Raw genomic sequence first — 13,696 nt, 5'->3', positions numbered from 1 at the left:
CCGGCCTTTTCTCGAAAGACTCTCCTCCTTTCTCGGAAGCCCAACCTCTTAACGACACATTTCCTGTCTTGTAGGCGCAAAGAGGAGCGGAAACTTTCAAAGAGAACTACAACTCCCTGCAGGTCTGGGGAAAATGCGTCCACTTCCGCATTTTGGCCCCTTCGCCTCATGGGAGTTGAAGTTTCCCCAGTTATTTTTCTCCCGAAGAGGTGGCTTCAAGTTAGCAATTGTCACAGGTCACCTTACAAAGTTCGTGTGTGTGTATATATATGTAAGTGAGAAATGTAGAGACTGCGCTCTGGCCTCTCTGAGGTCCCTTTAAGGAACACTCGTATTCCCCTTCCAATTCAGAATCCCCGGAGCAGGGTAGCCTGGCTGCAGCAGAAGGCAGGGGTCATTGCTTTGTTGGAAGTTGAGCGTGTGAGAACAAGAGGGAGGGGATCAGGGCAGGTCCCAGTAGGAATACTCCCTACCTTGGGAACGTCTTTCTTCCTTTACTTACTTCCCAGAGACCCAGAGATTAGGTCCCCAGCTCTCAAAGAGTGGGTCGGGTATGTTTAGAACTTGGCCAGAGAGGCAAGGCACTGAGGAGTGAGTGTGAAAAGCCTTTCCAGACGCGGGGGGAAAAGGAGTCTCCAGGATCCCAGGCAGGTGGGTGCTGGTGTTCTGGGGTTACTGGGGGGTTGGGTATTTGGGGCCCAGAGGCCTGAGTTCTCATGCTTGGATGTAGGAGAGAGAGAGGCATTTTGGGGGAGAGAGAACTGGACTCCTGGGCCAGATAGTGGTAAAAGCTGGAAAAAGGTAGCTGGGTCCCTAAATAGGAGTAAGTGATGGAATTTGGGCTGCCTGGGTCCAGGAGAAAATTTAAAGCTTAAAAGCAGGTATTGGAGGACAGAGTCCATTGGCATGTCAAGTCTGGGTCCTTACTCCTCATTCTTGCTTCTCCAGAATGTCTCAGGAGAATGATACATGGAAGAAAGAGTGAGTGGGAAAACGGGATGGGCAGGGGTGGTGGAGATGGGCATACGAGGGGGAACTCTGTGTTTGATGGTGCTCACACACACTCAGCTCTGGTCTCATAATGGTGTTTGCAGATTCAGCACCATCAGCCTTGTAGGAAAGGTCTGAGGGCCTGGACTTCTGGGTCTTACTTAAAGAGAGTGAGCTTACTATGGCCATGCCACCCTGAACAAGGCTGACCTCATCTGATCTTGGAAGCTAAGCAGGGTTGGGCCTGGTTAGTACTTGGATGGGAGACCACCTAGGAATACCAGGTGCTATAGGCAAAAACTAAACTAAACTAAACTAAAATAAAATAGAGGGCGTGAGCTTAGGATGAAGACTTGTGAGTCTGAAAGAGGAGGGGCCGAGGGCTTAGACTCCCAAATCTTGAGACAGGAGGGCCCTGGGATCTGTGACTCCTAGATTCTAGGCAGGCCAGTGCTGGGAGATAGAGCTTCAGAACTAGGGGACCAGGCTCAAGTTCTATGCCTTCTGTGACCTAACAAATGCTCCGCATCCCAAATTGGGGAGGGAGGGAGGGGATCCTGGGCAACTGGGTTGCCCTGTTGATGTCACCATAAGCTTGCCTCTCTCTCAGGACCCTGGGGGGTGAGATCGCTGCCATAAGACTGCAGAAGCTGGAACAGCAGGTACCGAGCCCAGGAATCCTGCCACCCCTGCTGTGCCATCTTCCGTAGCTCCCCAGAAGCCTCATGCCCAGGACTTGCCCTGAGACTCCTGGCCTTCTAGGCTCTCTTGGAGCCTCAAGTTCTGCAACTGCGAAATGAGAAAATATGAATTCAGGATCCTGGAGAAGCAAACCTTGGCGATGAGACTCCCAAAGTTCTAAGGAACAAGGACTCTGGAGGGTGGGACCCCCTAGGTCCTGGGGGGGGGGAGGGGACTAGATGCTAGGACTCCTGGGTCTGAGGAAAGAGAAGCTGAGGGACTGAGGGCCTAGACTCCAGGAACTCTCCCATCGATGCAGGCCTCCCCTTGTCCCAGGCCCCTTTCACTACTGTTTTCTGCAGGGTTCCTGGCCTTCATCCATCCCTTTCCCTCTCCCTCAGTGGCGGCTGTTTGAGAAGAAGCAGCGACGGAAGCGCCAAGAGCCCCTCATGGTTCAGGCCAATCCTGATGCTTCCTTTCGCTCCCGCCGACCGCGGTGGCGGGAGGAGCGCCTTGCAGGTGATAGTGGTGAGGAAAGGTTCCTGGGATCCTCCAGGATCCTAGGCCTGGAGTTGGTGGTGGGGAGCTTTGTCTGTGGGATTCCGGGGCGGGGCCTGTGAGGCTGTAGGGCGGGGCCTAAAGGACTCAGAGGGGAGGAGCCTGGCGGAGGTCTGTAGCCGGAATTTAGTTTGAAACTAGCAAAGCCCCTGGGCTCTGTATGGGGTTGGGGGGGCGGGGCCTCGGTAATCAGAGACTAGGTCCTGTAGACGGAGGATTGTATACGCACAGAGTCCTCAACAATTTAGCTGTAGGGATGTACTCGTTTGAGCCTTAGAATTAAGTTGGTGTTCTGAGTGGGTCTCAGGGTTTTGGGTGGTCAGCCAATCAGGGGCTACGTCTAGGAGCCCAGTGAGGAGATTGATCTTCCCAGAGGACCGAAGTGTGTGCATCGTGTTAATGGGCGTCGCTGCACCTTCTGCCAGGCCCCGGGAACCCTTTCCTACGGGAGAACGTGCCACAGGCACATCTGCGCTCTGCCATCGACACTGTAGTGGGCGCCGTGAGCTGTGGTGGAGATGGCAGCGGCGAGTGCTGCCCCCTGCTATCGTGGACTGAGGCAGGTAATCTCCAGCCCTTGGGCCGCCTACACCCTAGAACTCCACGTCCCCTAGAACCCGGGAGTCTGGAACCTCAATCCTTGGTCTCCAAAGGACCCAGGAATCCAGACCTTCGCAGGTCCTGAAATCTCTCACTCCAAAGAGTCGAGGTCTTGAACCTTCTTCTCCACCACCCAGGAATCTGAATCTCCAGCCCTTTCCTCCCCCGGTACTCAGAAATCCCAGTCTCCCGTCCCCTTCCCTGTCCTGGCCACCAGGTAGTTCCGATCTGGAGTTGGAGGAAGTCTCCATGGAGGACGTTCCCGCCTCTTCCCCTCCTTTTAAAGAGCCTCCAGGGACAAGACGCAGGGGCTGGCCACCCCACCAACAACTTGGTAATTTCCGGGACGTCATCGGGCCCCCTGGTCCAAGTGGCAAATCCTCCCCTTTTTTGGTAACAGCTTTTATGAGATGTATTTCACATATAATTCATTCGTTTAAAGTTTACAGTTCCATGATTTTTAGTATATTTAGAGATGTGCCCCTATCACCACCATCAGTTTTAGAACATTTTCATCATCGTCAGGAGAAATCCCATATCTTTTAGCAGTCGTCGCACCCACTGCCTCATTCTCCCAGCCCTTGATCACCACTTATCTACTTTCTGTCTCTTTAGATTTGCCTATTCTGGACATATCATATAAATAGAATAATACAGTATATGATCTTTTGTGACTGGCTTCTTTTGCTTGGCGTGTTTTTAAGGTTCATCTATGTTGTAGTATTATCAGTACTTCATTCCCTCATATTCTTTAATATTCCACTGGTAGTGACATTTCATTTTATTCTCATGGCATGACCAACGATTTCAAAACAGGAATCTTAATTGTCACCCCAAAACTCCACTCTCTCCCTTACTCACATTTTAGTTCTTCAGTCTCTCCAATGCTCTCTCTGGGACAAGGGACGATGGGGAGGACTCTAATCCCTCTCTGTCCTTAGACCCAGGGTGGTCAGAGACTTCTTGGCCCTGCACCTAGGAGAAGTAGGGGATCTGGCAAGTGAGGGCAATGGGTCATAAGTAGGGGCCCGAAACCCGAGTTTTGGGCTTCTCCAACTAGCCCTGTGACCTTGTCCCAAGCTCCTGGGACCCAGGTTTCCTGAGCTCAGTCTTTTTCTGGTTTCTTCCACCCCTTAGAGTCCAGTGCAGAGGAAGAGAGCAAGTTCCAGGATGTTGTAGATGAATATGAATCACCTAGTCCAGAACCAATCCCTGGAATGGACAGTGACCGGGAATGTGGAGACTTGGCTTCCAACCAGGTGGGAGGTGGCATAGCCAATCAAGATAGAGGAAGAGGAGGGCTAGCCTTGGAATCTAGGGAAGGTGGGGCTAAAATTCTACGGCCCAATCAGAGGTCTCTTTTGCTGGTGGATGGAGCCTGTTGTGACTGGACTAACAGAAGCTCTGTGTGTGCACCATTTATGAAGTCAGTCTAGAGGATTTGCATTTATGTAGGCACATACATTAAAATCCAGCCCACCGAAAAGCAGCGAGCTTGGAGAAGGGAGTGAAACAGTGATAGCGAAGGGCCAGTTGACACTTACTTTGGTATTAAGGAAAGTGAGATAAATAGTTTCAGTTGGATATATCTGGGGCGTATTATATGTTGTCTAGACCGAATCAACACTGGTTTTAGCAAGGGATTCTCTCATGATAGATGGAGTAGGTGTACGTGGCCGCAGAGGTAATGCTGACCAATCAACAGATGATCGGGGCTTGGCTGGGTGGAACCCTTGAATGGACTGGCCAATCAGCAGGCGGCTGAGATGTTTGGCCAATAGGCAGACTCGATGATTGAGAGTGGGCGCAACCCTGAGCTGAAATAACCAATCACTAGTTGTCAAGAGGGTGTTGGGGCGGTGATCTGGGTCTCTGCTGTCCCTCAACTTGAATTTGGCGCGTGGGCTAGGGCGAAGACCTGGAAGAGAAGAGAAAGGAGTCGCAGTCTACAGTGAGGAACTCCCCAGGGGCGGCCAGCGAGGAGGTGTTCGAGGCCCTGGAAGGCGAGGGCGGTGCAGGCGGCAGCGATGTGGGGAGCCCGCTGGACTTGCCCCTCCGCGTCCCAGGCCCTCGGCTGGGCGAGGACATGGAAGCGTATGTGCTGCGGCCAGCAACGCGGGGCCGCACGGTGCAGTGTCGCATCAGCCGCGACAAGCACGGTGTAGACAAGGGCATGTTCCCTTTCTACTATCTCTACCTGGAGGCAGCCGAGGGCCAGAAGGTGCGGTCCGGCAGCTTCGGGAGCAAGCCCCACTTCCCTGGGGCGAATCCTGCCCCTTGCTGAGTGAGGACAAGTCTTTCACGAATCCAGGCCTTGCTCATCACTGGGCTAGGACCTGTCAGCTACAGCTCCCAAACCTACCTTTCACAGTTAGGCTCCTTACAGAGCTGGGTGGCATAGGCCCTACCCACCCTATAACTGAGCCCTGCCCTATATGGACATGGCATCGCCTTTCTCAGTCAGGTCACGCCCTCTCAGTGTCCCAAGCCCCACTCCTTACAGACCCCCTATAGGCATTGGCTCCATCTCCCATCTTTGTAGGTCCAAGTCTGGCCCCTTCACAGCCTTTACTATCAGGCCCCACCCAGTCGTGGGATAAGCCCTGGGCCCTCAGGAACCAACCCCTCCCCTCCTGGATTTCCCATTCAGAACCAAGCCATGCCCTTCTCTGTTTGGCCTTTCCCCTTAGTGTGGCTGCCTCTTATCGAGACACTCTATCTTTCTCAGAAAGAGGCTTTTTCCTGCTCAGAGCCAGACCTACTTTTCTCAGATGAAACATCTACTAAAGTCCTGTTGCAGTGTTCAAAGTGAGGCTTTTCCTTATTCTCCAAAACCAGGCCCTGCTGGCCAATCAGGCTCCCCCCTGCTTGGGCTCAGCCTAAACCCTGGACCCAATGTCTGAAGGACTGAAGGGGATATAGTAAGATGTGAAGCTCCTTTTCAGAACCCAGTTGATGGCTTCCTTCAGTGAGAACCGCATCTCCCAGCAAGCCTTGGCATGCTTATTGCCCCATTACCCTTTCTTCTGTCATAGGGGCATGGCGTTTCCTTGTCTTTGCACTCCTAGCCCTCGCCACATACCAGAAATCAACTTTGATGGGTTGTTCTCACATCCACAGCACTTTCTTCTCGCTGGGCGCAAGAGAAGAAGGAGCAAAACCTCTAATTACCTCATCTCCCTGGACCCTACAGACCTGTCTCGGGATGGGGACAACTTTGTGGGCAAAGTCAGGTGGGCAGAGCCCTAAAGCGTGTGAGAAACAGATGGCAAGGCACCTGCGGGGAGGAGACAATTAAACTACATTTCCCAACAGTCCATATAGCACAAGTTCCACCTGCTCTAGGACGTTTTTCTCTTAGGGACTGATGGGCTTTGTCGTTTTTCAGATTGTAATCTCAGGGTGGTTGGGAATAAAAGAAACGAATGCTCTGGAGCAGACGCTAACATTTAAGACATCTGACTTCTTGAACTGCAAGGTGCTAGGAATCCTCAGTTCCTGAGTAGGAGAAGATGGTTGGGATGTATGAGTTCTTGTGTCTTAGAGGGAAGAAGTTTCCTAAAAGAACTAGACAGGAAACTAAAAATCATGGCTCACAGGGCTGAGACTGTGGCTACATGGAACATGGAAATGAGTCTTATGTAGAGGATTGATGGGAAGAGTTGATGAGATGACATGGGAAAGCAGTTAACATAAAGCAAAACAGTAAAAATTATTATTTATATTCTGGCCACGTCCTTCCTGGGGGCAGATCCAATGTCCTAGGCACCAAGTTCACCATCTTCGACAATGGAGTGAATCCTGAAAGGAAGAATTTCGTTCCAGAGACAGATCGGATCAGGGAGGAGCTGGGCGCTGTGTGTTATGTGAGTGTCAGGAGACTAGAGAGAGAACAGAGCAGGATGGTGGGGAGGGAGAATGAGCCAGGGTAACTGGAGCATAATACCCATAGGAAACCAACGTCCTGGGATTCCGAGGGCCCCGGAGAATGACAGTGATCATTCCAGGAATCGATGCCCAGAACCGGAGAATAAGCGTCCAGCCACTAAATGTGAGTCAACTAAGGTTTATAACCTCTGGGCAAATGGGAGAGGAAGGGCTAGGGGACAGGTCCTAGGTCTTTGAGGGAGGAGAGGGCTGGTGGTTTGCAGAAAGTTAGACGTGAGGATTCTGTCGGATTTCTGTGTCTCAGGGAGAAGAAACGGGGTACTCAAAATTCTGAATCCAGGGCAGGGGGCGGGGGAAAGGGGAAGGCTAGTAGGCGGCAGGTTAACCACGCCCCTTGATTTACACTCTAGGAACAGGAGTCTCTACTGAGTCTTCTCCAACATGGGGTCAACCAAGGGGTTATCTTGCTGCAAAACAAAGCCCCGTCGTGGAGCGACGAGAGCGGTGCCTACGTGCTCAATTTCCATGGTCGAGTCACTCGGGCCTCGGTCAAGAACTTCCAGATAGTGCACCCGGATGACCGTGAGCTCCTGGGAACCAGTTTGCCTGGGCATGGGAGGGGTAGGGGAGTGGGTGGGAAACAAGAACCGATGAGAACTACTACTCCCATCGGCACTTGAGCGATTTTCTAGGTAGGGCCGATTCCAGGATGTTGCAAAGCCTCTTGGGAACTGTAGTTTACACAGTCCTCGGAGGGTTTTTCTGAGTCTAGTGAAGGCGCCGCACGACTTTGGGAGTCGTTTTCGCAGCTCAGAGGCTCGCAGCAAGGAAATGAGTACGCCTAGGCTTAGTTCCTGACTTTATCTCCAGCGGACTACCTAGTGCTGCAGTTTGGCCGCGTGGCCCCAGACACGTTCACCATGGACTTCCGCTTTCCGCTTTGCCCTCTCCAAGCCTTCGCCATCTGCTTGTCCAGTTTTGATGGGAAACTGGCGTGTGAGTAAACCAATGAAGTACGGTACTCTCATAGACTCCTGTGCCTGCTCATTTGGAGGCTAATAGCCGACACTTACTAGACGCTTCTTGGGTGCCCAGTCCTGGGTGTTAGGGAGTGGGCTGCTGGGCAGCACCTGCTCTCTTAAGACTCAGAATGGCTCATGGGAGATGGGTCTTAAGCAACGAAAAATCAAAACGCTCCTCTGCTATGAAGGATGAAAGCAGATGGAGGCCCAGGTGGGCTGGGTCGGAGCGAGGCATCTCTAAAGAAGTCATTTCATACTACACCTGAAGAATCATGAGGAACTGGCTGAGCCAGAGGGGTGGAGCATGTGAACATCAGACAGTCTCAAGGTGAAAGTGGGCCTGGTTGGTCTGGGAAAGTGAAAGGATAGCGGAAAGCGGAAGTCCATGGATAGCGTAGCAGAAGCCTGGGGAACCACTGGAGGACCCGCAGGGCATTTGGGCCACTCTCATGTGAACTGCTGGACAGATCTTGAGGTCAGAGGAGAGTTCTATGCTGGAGACATAAACGTGGATGGGTATTTCAAGACATGCAGGAAGGGTGAGAGAAAAATTACAATACTAGCTAACATGTGTTTGTTAATTGGTGAGCACTGTTTTAAATATGAACTCTTTTGGGGCCTTATAATCCCGTAGGTATGTGTAGTTGTTAGCCACATTTTATGGATAAGGAAACTGAGTCAATGGCCACAGGGCTTGTAAACGTGAAATCAGCAGTTGAAGACCCTGAGGAACTGAGCATGTAAAGGCCAGTAGGAGGACAAGTCTTTATATTCCAGGGAGACACAGAAAACTGGTGCATAACCCCTTTTTAGAGATCAGTGAGTCTAGCATCCAGCCCCTTTGGGGGATAATTGTCCCAAGTTTAATAAAATTTAGGCAGAAGCCCAAGAAAAACTACAAAACCCACCAGCCCGTGTTCAAAAGAAGCCTCAGGATGAGAAGAGGAAAATTTGAGGGATGATGGGAAATGTAGTTTATTCTCTATTAAGGCACTTGCCTCTCTGCTATTCCTGCCCACTACCTCTAGAACCCAGGAGTAGTAGATACTGTTAGTTCAGATACATGCGGTGACATTGCTCACTACAAACTGAAAGGCTTTATTTCTTAAATCAACTGGTAAAAAAAAATAAATAAGTTAACACACAAACCACAGGGTCTTAGCCACGCCTCCCGCTGAGGTCCAGGCAAGGAGACGCATAGAGAGGGGAGGGAGAGGCCACAGCATGGCTCAAGGGCGTGGCCTGGACAGAGGATGTGGGCAGGGTCTGGGCAGGGGCAGGTATGGCGGCCAGAGAAGGGGCAGGGTTCCCAAGACGTGCCCAGGCCCTGGCCCGGGCTGCTGGGGTGAGGCAGGGGCCCAGCTCCTCCTGGGCCTGGGCGATTCGGCGGGCAAAGCGGCTGCGATCCCGGGCGAGCTGCTCCCAGGGGCCCCGGCGGGCAGCCCGGGCTGGTCCTGCCCAGACAGCCAATAAATGGATGGAGACCTTCTCAGAGAAGCGCACCTGGAGACAGACCAGTGAGGGACCAGCAGAGATGTGGGGGACAGAGACAGACAAAAGATACACATGGCCACAGGTGGGAGGGGGAAGAGAGAGAAAGAACCAGACAAAAAATTAGTTACACAAAAATGATTGCTATGTGACTAGTCACCACATGCCACTGGAGTGTCCATCTGACTCACTGAAGGCGGCAGAGGTTTTCTGGGGCTGACATGAGTCACAGCTGCTTCCTCCCATGGGGGCCCAGCCTCTTGCAAAGGATTGCATTACGGTAAATACAGCCTTCCCAGGGGAGTTCACACGCAACCCCGTGTAACACATGGACCCAGGAGTCCCAGCTCCCAGCCCCCTCATTCCTGACACTCAAAAATCTGAGCCCTGTCTGATCTGGGGAGCTAAGCAGGGTAGGAGACCACCTAGGAAGACCAGGTGCTGTAGACACAAACAATAAAATAATAAGGGATTGTAAGCTGACAAGGTCCTTGCAATTTGTGAGGTCAACCAAGGGTTGCCTCACCTAAAAAAAAAAAAAAAAAAAAAAAAAGAATTTGAGCCCTTGATACCCACCTTTCTGGCCTCTTGGGGAGTCTCAGGGTCCAGATGCTGGGTGGGGGTTTCTGCAGGCTTGAGCCGCTTTTGTAGTCGGAAGGGCAGCCGAGAAGGAGCCCAGGGAGCTGGTGGCTTCTCTCCAGGTAAATAGATGGCCACTCGGAAGCGGTGCGGCTCAGCTTCCAACTCCTCAGCAGCTTCCCTTCCTCCCGTCTCTTCTCCAGATGGAAATGACCAGCCCCCGAGCAGGGTACTCTGGGCCTGAAGGGAAGAACTTGGCCTTAAGTCAGTTACTTCTGATTCATCTTTTTCCTCCTCATTCTCTTCCTCTTCATCTTCCGTGTCCTCTCCTGGCCGGTACACCCAGGTCCTCAAGAAGGCACTTGTGGGTTGGATGGAAGAGAGACCTTCAGCTTCTCCCACCTCCTCAGCCTCTCCTGAATCACTGTCCTCCTCCTCCTCTTCTGTGTCTTCTCCTGGCCGGTACACCCAGGTCCTCAAGAAGGTACTTGTGGGTTGGATAGAAAAGGGACCCTCAGCTTCTCCCTCCTCAGCTTCTCCTGAATCACTGTCCTCCTCCTCCTCTGTGTCCTCTCCTGGCTGGTACACCCAGGCCCTGAAGAAGGCGCTTTTGGGTTGGATGGAAGAGGGACCCTCAGCTTCTCCCTCCTCTTCAGTTTCTCCCAAATCACTGTCCTCCTCCTCCTCTGTGTCCTCTCCTGGCTGGTACACCCAGGTCCTCGAGAAGGCGCTTGTAGATTGGATGGAAGAGGGACCCTCAGCTTCTCCCTCCTCCTCAGTTTCTCCCAAATCACTGTCCTCCTCCTCCTCTGTGTCCTCTCCTGGCTGGTACACCCAGGTCCTCGAGAAGGCGCTTGTAGATTGGATGGAAGAGGGACCCTCAGCTTCTCCCTCCTCCTCAGTTTCTCCCAAATCACTGTCCTCCTCCTCCTCTTCCATGTCCTCTCCTGGCCGGTATACCCAGGCCCTGAAGAAGGCGCTTCTAGGGGGGATGGAAGAGGGACCCTCAGCTTCCCCTGGAACACTGTCCTCATCCTCTCCATCTTCTGTGATCTTACTGGGTTGATGCTCCCAGGCCCTGAGCAGGGGCCTCTGAGCTAGGACTGGGTGTGGTCCTGGGTCTGCTTCTCCTTTCTCAGACTTTGTGTCCTCCTGAACCTCCTCTCCTGAACAATGCTCCCAGGTGCTGGGGTGGGAGGCTGCAGATGAAGAGGAAATCAAGGTCTTCTTGGCTTTATTCTCCGTTCTTTCTTTCTCGCCTGCACAATATACACAAGATCTGGCCTTGGATCCTGGAGATAAGGGGAAAGTAGACTTCCTGAGAGCTTCTTTATTTATAGCTTCTGCATCCTCCTCCTCCACCACCCCTGGACAACACTCCCAGTGTGATGGAGATAAAGAAAAGAACGTGACCACTTTATCTTCAGCAACAACTCCTTCCTCAGACTCCTCCTCCCCAGAAGAGTCTTTCAGAGTTCTCAGAAGGCTGGGGGACAGGGGAGCAGGCTGGCTACCCATATATTCATTTCCCTGATCTCTAGGGACACCGATTGTTTCTTCCCCACCATACTCTTCATCATCATCATCATCATCTGAAAGTCCCCAGGCTTCAAGAGAACCGTAGACTTTCGGGTCAGGGCAGGGCCCCCAGGATGCTTCATTCTCCTCACGTGCTGCACTGTCTCCAGCCTTCCCCTGAGGGTGCTCGCCCCAAGGGGCATAGTGGGTGGCCAGAGCAGCCTCAGTTTCTTGCTCCAGGCCAGCTTCTCCCTGATCTGCGCTTGTTTCTCCTTCCACAAGCCAGGGCTCTGGAGGTCCTGGGCCCTTCAACCGGCTCCAGGCCCGGCTGAGAAGGCCCACCAGTGGGGACAGGAGGAGGAAGGGGTGGGCATCCCTCCAGGGGATGGGCTGATGGGGCACTTGGCCTGGGGCCATCTGTTGGGGCTGGGAAAAAGAGAATAAAGTTTGGAATGTATTTAGGAAATAGCATCAGGGGATGACCCTGAGTCACAGCAACTGGAAATACTGCCACAAATAGCAACACGAAAGTCCCTGCCCACATTCCTTTCTGATTCTAGTCCCTCCCATCTCTGTACCTAGGCTGCTACCTCCCTTTTCAGTACCCAGAAGTCCGGGTTCCCTTTTTCTCCTTCCTTAGATCCAAGAGTCCAAGCTCCCAACCCCCTCTTTCCTCAGACCCAGTAGTCCCAGTCCCAGAAATCGAGAAGACAAGTCCTGTACTCGCTCCCCTTGGGGACGAAGTCCTAGTCCCTAGTCTCTCATTCTCCTGAGGGCTGACAAGTCAGGGCTCCATCCGCCTCCTTCCTTGGGGACAAAAATTCCGACCCCTGGAAGGTTCCTCATTGGGAACCTGAGTCTAGCTCCCAGACCCCTCCCCCGTCAGGCACGGCATTCCAGGCTCCCTCTACTTCCAAAGTCGGAACCCTGAGGTCCGTCACCGCGCCCTAACACCCCTCCCTCCCCAGACACAGGAGTCCCGGCTCTGACCCCTCCTGTCTCAGGACCCAAAGGTCCAAGCCCTCTCGGCACTGCTACTGCTCTCCCGCGCCCAACCCCAGCGAATCCCCGCGTTCCGATCCCTCACTCACTGGCGGGGGGCTGCGTGTCACCCCGGGGGCAAGAGCGCCGGCTCGGGCTGCCACGGGCGATCGCAGGTCGGGACGGCTCGAGAGGCCGGCGCTTTCATCTCGCCCTCCGGCGTCGGGCTCGGGGACTCAAGGTATCGACGGTCGCTGCGAGCACTCTCGCGACGTAGTGGCACGGCGGGGTCGTGGAGAGTAACGCATATAATCGACAACAGAGCTTGAGAATGATCGGCTGAGCAGTGACGCAGCTCGCGAGGCTTTTATAGCCGGACGCGGCCGGATGTGCTGACGTCACGAGGAAAGGCTGGGTTTCGAAATGCGATTGGGCGAAACAGGAAGGGAAAATAAGCTTGGAATTCTCGCGGGGATTCTGGGCTTTGTGACGTCACCGCGGCGTTTTGAGCATGGTCCCGCTCCCCTCCCCCAACAGGCGGGTTGTCAATCAAACGTTGATTAAGCAGTGAGGGAGCTCTCTCCACCACTTACAGACAAACGCCCCAAGTCGAGGGTCTCCCACCTCCACATCCGGTCAGCGTCCTCCCCAGTGTGGGACAGAAATATTGTTTTCCTTTCACAGATGAGGACACTGAGGCCTCATGGGAATGAAGTCACCTGCCTGAAATGGTCACGGCAGAGTCTAAATTCACCGCAAATGAGAACCCAAGCACCCTGAGGGCAGGCCCTTTGCTTGGCTCACTGCTTTCTTCTCAGTGCCTGCCACATAGTGGGTGCTCAACAAGTATGTTGTGAGTAGATGCGACACCAAAAGCTCAGACGCCTTCCGGGTTTCACACATTGGGGTCCACACCTGCATTTTACCCGCTTCACACTCAACTGAAAGCGCTGCTTACACAAACTAAAGTTCTGGCTGGGTGGCCCCGGTTGAACGTCATGAAAGTGGGGGTTTTCCGCCACAAGTCCCAGACCCAGGAACACAGTTCTAATCCCCCTACCTGGACTATAATTTTGCTCCTCAAAATATATTTGGGGGCCATGTCTCCCTGCTAAGGGCGTCGGCCTCAGTCTCGACTCTGCTCTAGCCAGAATCCAGGATTCCAGGGCCACTCCCTCCTCCCTTTTGGACCCAGACCCATCTGCTCAGAGCCGCACTTCCAGAACCCTGACTGTATTCACTCAGGAGTCCTGGGTCCTCCCTCACACTTTCCCAAGTACCCGGGGGTCTGAAACCCCACCCCTTCCAAGACCCAAGCTACTTCCACTTAGCACGCCAATGACCCAGGATGCTGACCCCACCAGCCCACCGGGACCCTGGACCCGGAC

General features: G+C 53.3%; 2 protein-coding genes and 1 pseudogene across 3 annotated transcripts; 2 read left to right on the top strand and 1 right to left on the bottom strand.

Moving 5' to 3' along the window:
* The first annotated feature begins 160 nt into the window (after nucleotides 1-160).
* TULP2 (TUB like protein 2) lies at nucleotides 161-8,694 on the top strand. The gene is made up of 13 exons (XM_036232705.1): nucleotides 161-651; nucleotides 949-981; nucleotides 1,601-1,652; nucleotides 2,073-2,190; nucleotides 2,655-2,778; nucleotides 2,844-3,163; nucleotides 3,967-4,088; nucleotides 4,739-5,050; nucleotides 5,950-6,062; nucleotides 6,581-6,695; nucleotides 6,782-6,880; nucleotides 7,128-7,299; nucleotides 7,588-8,694. The coding sequence occupies exons 2-13, from the start codon at nucleotides 950-952 to the stop codon at nucleotides 7,719-7,721; spliced, it is 1,713 nt and encodes a 570-aa protein (XP_036088598.1). The 5' UTR covers nucleotides 161-651; nucleotide 949; the 3' UTR covers nucleotides 7,722-8,694.
* On the top strand, nucleotides 1,168-1,286 carry LOC118611653 (annotated as a pseudogene).
* Nucleotides 8,695-8,816: 122 nt separating the features above from the next.
* PPP1R15A (protein phosphatase 1 regulatory subunit 15A) lies at nucleotides 8,817-12,665 on the bottom strand. Of its 2 annotated transcripts, XM_016122489.2 has the most exons (3): nucleotides 12,419-12,665; nucleotides 9,807-11,753; nucleotides 8,817-9,242 (listed from the first exon to the last, which is right to left on the bottom strand). In XM_016122489.2, exons 2-3 carry the CDS (start codon nucleotides 11,742-11,744, stop codon nucleotides 8,898-8,900), a joined length of 2,283 nt encoding a protein of 760 aa, XP_015977975.2. In that variant the 5' UTR covers nucleotides 11,745-11,753; nucleotides 12,419-12,665; the 3' UTR covers nucleotides 8,817-8,897. The 2 variants fall into 2 exon arrangements, with proteins under 2 accessions (XP_015977975.2, XP_015977976.2); XM_016122490.2 differs by having other exon boundaries at nucleotides 9,807-12,665.
* Between the last annotated feature and the right edge of the window lie 1,031 nt (nucleotides 12,666-13,696).

Source organism: Rousettus aegyptiacus, unplaced genomic scaffold (genome assembly GCF_014176215.1).
Source record: "Rousettus aegyptiacus isolate mRouAeg1 unplaced genomic scaffold, mRouAeg1.p scaffold_m13_p_14, whole genome shotgun sequence".
NCBI lineage: Eukaryota > Metazoa > Chordata > Mammalia > Chiroptera > Pteropodidae > Rousettus > Rousettus aegyptiacus.
Note: the sequence above shows the minus strand (reverse complement) of the source record. Positions and strands in the feature narration are given on the sequence as shown.

Bases quoted from the DNA above. Each gene is read 5' to 3' on its own strand.
- TULP2 (XM_036232705.1), top strand. From the start codon at position 950: ATGTCTCAGGAGAATGATACATGGAAGAAAGA. The intron at 2,191-2,654 runs GTGATAGTGGTG...ACCTTCTGCCAG, and splicing joins GCGGGAGGAGCGCCTTGCAG to GCCCCGGGAACCCTTTCCTA. The intron at 6,881-7,127 runs GTGAGTCAACTA...TTTACACTCTAG, and splicing joins TAAGCGTCCAGCCACTAAAT to GAACAGGAGTCTCTACTGAG.
- PPP1R15A (XM_016122490.2), bottom strand. From the start codon at position 11,744: ATGGCCCCAGGCCAAGTGCCCCATCAGCCCATCCCCTGGAGGGATGCC. The intron at 9,243-9,806 runs GTGGGTATCAAG...GTCTGTCTCCAG, and splicing joins CTCCCCAAGAGGCCAGAAAG to GTGCGCTTCTCTGAGAAGGT.